The sequence below is a fragment of the Musca autumnalis genome, unplaced genomic scaffold (genome assembly GCF_047663935.1).
Source record: "Musca autumnalis isolate F117 unplaced genomic scaffold, ASM4766393v1 scaffold_5, whole genome shotgun sequence".
Lineage (NCBI taxonomy): Eukaryota > Metazoa > Arthropoda > Insecta > Diptera > Muscidae > Musca > Musca autumnalis.
This window is the reverse complement of record NW_027412088.1, coordinates 73354833-73362554: the sequence shown is the minus strand read 5'-3', so window position 1 is coordinate 73362554 and position 7722 is coordinate 73354833. Positions and strand designations below refer to the sequence as shown.

Below are 7722 nucleotides of genomic sequence, written 5' to 3'. Positions count from 1 at the left end.
ATGGACCATTTGCATGAGGAGATCAAGATCCTGCCGGTGCGTCGACACAACAGGATGTTGACGATGCAGTACTTGCTTGGATGCCATAGGTAAGACCAACCAAATCACCATCTGGTGGATATGCCCGAACCCCCCAGGCGAGTCAGGGAGTATTATCGTGATCTGAAAAAGGTGGTCCACATATATAAATGATAACCCCTAGATCAACGTTCTTATCAGGCAGATTTGAGAGATATTCACACTGATGCGGTCCTGAGGCTTCAGAAGCCTATGGTGCGAATTTCGTCCTCGAAGATCACTCACTCACCAGGGGAAGAGCAGCAGTTGCCAGGGCAAACGAAAGTCGTGTTGGCACAACTAAGATGTGGTTGATGCAGCCGCCTCAATTCTTACCGGACAAAGATTGATGGCACGCAGAATATCTGCCCAGCATGCGACACCTGTCCGCATACTACGCAGCACCTTTTTAGCTGCCCAGCCAACCCGACTAACCTAACTCCACTCTCACTTTGGACTAATCCTATTCAGGGGCGTCCTTTCTGAACTTGGAGCTGGAGGCAGAGCCGAATGAATGAAGTGAAGACAAACACATCCATATAAAAGCTGCTACGACAACAACAACCACGTCCTAGATACAAGCAGCAGTACCAGCTTGTAGAATCACCCTGTTCGATACGACTCAGAGACTGTGAAATGAGCACCAACTACAGATGTGTCCAACCCTCCATATCAACCCCCCAAACCTGCCAAGAGGGCTCACGCCACTAAGCCCTTGAAGAAAGAGTCGCCCCGTCCGAAGAAAATGCAACGTTTCGAGACATTATCCGCTCCGTAAGTGGTGGAGTCCATCGTCATTTCGTCAGATGATGAGGTGCCATATACCCCACCAGCTCACAACAACACAAACACTCCCCCACATTCACAATCACCATTATAAGCATATACACGACGTAACCAGCCTCCCACCAAACCTGGACAATGGCTCTCCATACCCTACACAACTATGTGGGGTGGGTACTATAAATTGGTTTTCGCCAAAAAGTTTGTAACGCATCGAAATTATGGTTGAAGACCAGGGATAGGCGATGTGCGCTTACTGAGAGCAAGTGAGCGAAAACTTCAATGTAAAATGCATTGAAATGTATACTTACTTGCTCTCAGTAAGCGCACATCGCCTATCCCTGTTGTAGACCCATACTTATATACCAAAATGAATGTCTCGAGGATCTGAGTCGATCTGTCTGGCCATCTAAACCCCGTAATCACGCTACGGGTCGCAGTTTTGATCGGATAGTCACCAAATTTTGGGTGTTCCGGAGGAGAAGAAGCCTATTGATTTTGGTAATTTTGATTATATTTAGGGGTCGCAATGGGCATAAAACGTACTTGGAGAAAAATTCAACGTTTTTTCCAAAGCGAATATCTCAGCTTCTTTAAATTGTTCCACAAACATCCCATAAGGGACAAGGGAGACTTCTCTCATATCAATGAGTGCACCCCGATTCATATTAGCTCAATGATATGGGACCTACAGTTTATCGCCGAGTCCGAACGGCGTGTCTAAGACACCACTTTTGTAGAGAAGTTTTACATGGCTGAAATACTCAGGAAATGTCGCCAACATTACTGAGGGGTATTTTGCCACCGTTGAAAAGTGTTTGGATGTTGCCTGGCCGGGGAATCGAACCCATGACCCTATGTGTGCAAGGCGGGTGTGCATACCATTGCACCACGGTGGCACCCAAAGCCACCAGCTTCTATAAAGGATATACCAAAATCAAAACCTGACAATGAAAGTAGAAAATATCACCCTTCTAACGATGCAAAGTAGGTTATCGTAGGCGATAAAACAACGAAGATATCAAACTTAACTTTTTATTTTTGCGATTTTAATTATAATGACGAATATTACAGCTTGATTGATAGCTCTACGTTTTGCTCGGTCAATGAGGAGAGTGTCACAGCTCGCCAGACATAACTATCGTGTCACCGGGTCTAACAAATGACGTTACCTGCAGGCCGTCATTCCCTTGAATCAGACCATCTCCCATAATTGTCTCCATAAGCAGACCACCCGATTTCATCAACTCTGAAGGCCGCACATTCGTCAATCATAAGAACGCTGATTAGCCCGGTTTCAGAGAGTTCACCAATTACCGCTTCAGAGAATTGCCCAATACTTCTAATGTTCGGGTAGCGGATAGGAATACCCCAAGTATGATCAAACTTCCCAGCAGAAACGACGGGATTAGAAAATGAGCGTGATGAGCTTCGTCGAGACAAACCCAGTCACCGCAGAGTCAGGAAGCTGACACTGGAAGTTAACAGGCTGGTCGGCGAGCAAAAAGGGAACAAGTGGTCAAATCATCTGAAGAGTTGCAACATTGGCGTCGATTTAAGTGAATTGTGGGCAAAGGTTAAGTCACTCTCGAACCACGGAAGGAAGGAAGATAGGACCTCAGTCACGTTTGGAGACGTTACGTTGGCTGACCGGAAGAGATGCGCAAGTTATTTCAATCGACAGTTTGTCGAGCACCTCGGGCGTGACAGCGGGAAGAGTACTACGTCGCATCAGACTTCTTTCTGTCGAAGATGAACCACCACAGTTTACAATGGATGATGTTGCGAACGCCATCAGGAACGCTAAATCATCCAAAGCGTTGGGCCCTGATGGAATCTCCATGGTAATGCTGAAACAGCTAGATGAGCCGGAAGTAGAGTATCTCACTAAAGTTCTCAACTTGTCGCTATCCACCCTCATTGTTCCCGAAGTCTGGAAAATGGGCATGGTGGTCCCACTACGGAAGCCCGGCAAGGATGCCAGCAAAAGTGAATCGTACAGATCGATTTCGCTTTTGTCACCCGTAGCAAAGACCCTTAAGGCCTTAGTCCTCCCCAGTATCAGAAATAGCTATCAAGTTACCGATTATCAGCATGGATTCCGTAAGCAGCACAGCACGACAACTGCGCTGCACGCCATTACAACACATATTTGTCAAGGACTCAACCAGAGACGGCCGTGCGATAGAACAGTGATGGTGGCGCTTGACTTATCAAAAGCCTTTGATACAGTCAGGCACTTCACGCTGCTTGAGGACATTGAGCAGACAACCCTCCGGCCAAGCTTGAAACGTTAGATAGTCAATTATGTATATGTGTGGACGCCAGTCGTACGTGGAATTCAGGAACAAGAGAGTTAAACAGGGAAACAGTTCCCCAAGGTGGAGATATCTCCAGAATTGTTTAACTTCTACCTCTCCTGTATTCCGCCCCTCCAGACGGCATTGAGATCGTAACGTATGCGGATGATTGCACGATCCTGGCGTCGGATACCAACCTGATGACATATGTGAGAGACTGAACAACTATTTAACCGATCTTACCACCCTTTTTCATTCGAGGAATATGCACATTTCCGCCACAAAATCTACAGCCACTCTGTTCACCACATGGACAGCGCAGTTTGGACGTGAGTTGAATGTCGTGGTCGACGGTAGCAGAATTCCGACCACAAACTGCCCTAAACTTTTAGGGGTCACATTCGACACTACATTCAGGTCGTCCGCACATGCCACAGCTATCTGCGATAAACTGAAATTTAGGAACAAGGTCCTCAAGTCCCTAGCCGGCAGCACTTGGGATGCAGATAAAGAAACTTTGTTGACCATGTATAAAGCGATAGGTCGGTCTGTGGTAAGCTATGCGGCGCCAGTTTGTTCCCCGAATTTATGTGACACACAGTAGGATAAGATTCAAATTTGTCAGAACGCTGCCCTGAGAACAGGAACAGGGTGCCTCCTCAAATCTACAGTGTACCATCTACATGAGGAGGCAAAGATTCTTCCAGTACGACAACATAATGAGATGCTATCGTTGCAGTACTTGCTCGGGTGTTACCGTGAGAGCCATCCCAATCACCACCTGCTGGCCACCGATACACCCAGGCATGTCAAGAAGGATATTCATGCTCTAGAGACGACGGTCCAACAATATAGGAGAGAAACTCTAGATCAACAGGCATATCAGGCAGGTTTGAACAGCATTTACACGGACACAGTTGCTAAGACCATAAGCAATTATTGTGTGAATGCAGTCATCGGAGCACATCCCCCATTTATCGCACCTGAAGAGCGTCAGCTGCCACGACAAATCATAGTAGTTTTGTCTCAATTACGCTCATGATATTGCAGTCGCCTGAATTCCTATTGGGCGGGAATCGATCGCGCCGTGCAAGACATCTGCCCAGTATGAGGCATAGGCCCGCACGAAACTAAGCACCTATTCAACTGCCCCGCCAAGCCTACTCATCTGACTCCAGTGGATCTGTGGTTACATCCCATCGAAGTAGCCAACTTCCTGGAACTGGAGATAGGCCCAGAGCCAGATTGAACAGGAGAACGAACATACAAACATAATAAAACACTGTTACAACAACAACAACAAATCCCTCTTTGATTCTACACCCATATCTATTCTAATTTGACGATATAGTAAATCAAATTTTTTTATTGCATACCGCACACCTGAGGTATGCAATATGCATATGCTATTCATTTCATATGGAAATTTTTCCCTATCGTATGGAACTTTTTCCTGGTTACACTTTTTTGAGCAATTTTGCTCATTTCAAAATATAGCGAAACAATGTATTCGCCCAACATCCTTTGATGTTGGATGAAACCTTGAAAATTCATTTTCATGAAATACACTTTTTGTCACTTTATTTATTTTTTATTATCCATAAAAAAAATGTCCTAACACACTCTGGAACAGAGCAATAATTTGGACTGCCTAGGTCTGCATGTGGAAAGTAATAATTTTCCGCCTAAAAACATACATATGTATTGGCTATCAGTAATAAGTGGAGAAGATATGTTTAATAGTTAAAGGGAAAGCTACGTAATTTCTTTTGTTGTATTGCTATTTCATCCTTTTAACACACTTTATTGGAAAATAGTTTATCTTTAAAAATATACACCGCCATCACTTTATCACACGTATCACATATCGACATTTCATAATAAATTATTTAAACAAATTTGACTAGAAACATAAACAGTAGTTACTATATTGTACTATCTTTTTCATTTTTAGTTTTTCCTTCTGCCATGCGTGTAGCCCTCTCTTTAGGCAAATCGTATGAAGATTCCGAATAAACTTTCCAATACGCCAAAACTGAGAATATCGCAATGCATAACAGCACTATTTCCTTCTGCATTATCAAAAGATCATCCTTTTCCCGTTCCTTATTGTAATCATATTTTTCTTTAGCTGTTCTACGTCGTTCAAAGGAATCACCATAATGTTGGCGGGTCCATTCATCAAAATCATACATTTGTGTACGCCCCTTACTATCGGCGACTTTGGATTTTCTAAAGCGTGATTTGTAGAATCTCGTTGTAGCATCATCTGGCTCAGGCGCTTCATTTGCCCTCTGGGCATATTGTGGTCCGGCTGTGTGAAGAATACCTAAAAGATGGAATAAGGACCACATAACAAAATTACAGATACTCATATTCATTAAAGCCATACCTTTATCATACAGTTTTCTTAGTCTGAAATTTCCTAAAATCTCATAGGCTTGTGTAATTTCCCTGAATTTTAGAGCTGCTGTTTCACTTCCCTGGTTTTTATCTGGATGATACTGCATTGATAGTTTATAATACGCCGCCTTTACTTCGCCTTGAGTAGCTTTTGGTGATATTCCCAAGACATCATAGTGAGTCGAATAATTAACACTACCTGTTGATATGTTCCTTGTATATTTTACAAGTAAAATATTCCGTAGGAATCGTGGGCAAAGTATTTTAGTAGTGGACATGGTATAAACATTGTCCAACGCAAGTTTATGTTTGCCCTGTGTTTTGTTGTTGTTATTATATCACTAGCATGAATGCGAAGATTATCTGTTCCCGTGATAACAAATGTACACTTACTCTCTATTTCTTAAGCGCAAAATTGTTTAGAAATACAAAATGTTGCTTACCAACCAAATACACAATTTTGCATCTTGTGAGCATCCCTGATAACATATGATAAAAACGTGCATTAGGAGGCATGGCAACTATTCAAATTGGCTTCATCCATTTACAAATTGACATTCCAACCCAGCAAAATGTTTGCATCCGCGGATGCAGTTTAATCACTACAAGCAAGGCCTATAGAAGGTCGGCCATTCAGAGTTATGTTAACAACTTTGGAACAAATTTCCTTTACCGACAGTTTGCAAATTTTTTTATGCCCGTAATTTCAACGCGTAATTACCCAGCAAAAAATTTTGGAATTTGTGCATGTGGAGTTATGATTTCACAACATCCCTCGATGCAGTCCACACGGAATTATAAAAAATGCACTCCGTTCTATACAATTAATAAGCAGTTGCTTTAGATATCCCTACAAAAAAAAACAGTTGGTTGATCCCTACCCACCGCTGGCGAAATCATTTATTCTAAAAATAAGAGTGAGTGTATACATTTCTAAGAATTTGTTAAAAAATAAAGAAATAAAAACTTAATTTGCGAGCATTTTTGCGGTAATTCACGAGGCGGAATTTTTTAATGGAGTGGAGTCCATGTCGAATGCTGAACTAGTGATGTGAAGTCAACATAAAAAACCTTTAGGCTGATGAAGCAAAATCAGATGCGCTTGAATTAATTGGAGAACGGAGAAAGTAAACTCAAATGTGACTTAATTTAATGGAAACTTTTTTTAATTTGTGTTTATATAATAAAGTTCCTTGTATTATTGTTTTACACAAATAATAAATGAATTTTATTTATTCTGGGGTATTTCGCAATGACTTGCATTTTTATTGCATCTTTATGGGTACTCATGGCAGAATAAGAAGGTAATCTCATTTGAAAAATCCGTCCTTGAGCTGTCAAATACAACCATGCATGAAACTATAGCCCTGTTCCTTTACGTGCAAGAATCTTCAAGTTTTACAACTTTTTACTCGAAAAGCGTTCCTTTACTTCAGACACCATACAATTCATATGGAAGTAGATTACAACTTTTGCTACTTTTGCCAGTTTTACCATTTTGAAAAATAAAGGAACAGACTAAATGTAATTTTACGATATGGTTATGTCATGTTCACACGAGCGTTTCAATTACGTTGTTCGCCTGTCGAACGACGTACACGAATTAACCCGTTTCCATGACACCATTCGTAATTAACAGAAACATAAACAAAACTTCCTTCATTTTGGTTTCCTTGTTTTCACGAAAATTTGAACAGAAAATACATAAAATATACATTAAATGAATAGGAAAAACAATAGACTCTCCTTCAAATGTATCTTCTATATTTAACTACACACATTTCATTCATTTTTTCCATAAATTCTGAATAATTTTGTATTTTCAATATATTTTTATATGTTCCTATTTTCAAAATTAAAGAAAGAGACATGTCAAAACAATATTTGTGTATACAGACTTTCAGTTATTTGTTTCCTTTTTGTTTCTGATATTTTACGCGATTCTGAACTAATGGACAAGAAATGTGCGTGGAATTAAGAAGGAAACACAACCATCTTCCTTCTGCATCTATATAAAATGTTTAGTTCATTAATTTTCATTCATCTTTTTCCTTTTTTCTAAAAATGTTTGTGTTTTCAACAAATTTTTCAATTTTGAATTTAGACATGTCATAATTAATTTTTTCGATAAATTCTCTCATTTGTTAGGGATGGGACATACTTATTCGTCGTTCAGAGA

At 41.0% G+C, this 7722-nt stretch overlaps 1 protein-coding gene across 1 annotated transcript; it reads right to left on the bottom strand.

The window, feature by feature from the left end:
• Positions 1 to 4903: 4903 nt before the first annotated feature.
• On the bottom strand, positions 4904 to 5892 carry LOC141405337 (dnaJ homolog subfamily C member 30, mitochondrial-like). Its single transcript, XM_073989555.1, has 2 exons — positions 5533 to 5892; positions 4904 to 5469 (listed from the first exon to the last, which is right to left on the bottom strand). The coding sequence occupies exons 1-2, from the start codon at positions 5819 to 5821 to the stop codon at positions 5066 to 5068; spliced, it is 693 nt and encodes a 230-aa protein (XP_073845656.1). The 5' UTR covers positions 5822 to 5892; the 3' UTR covers positions 4904 to 5065.
• Positions 5893 to 7722: the final 1830 nt, after the last annotated feature.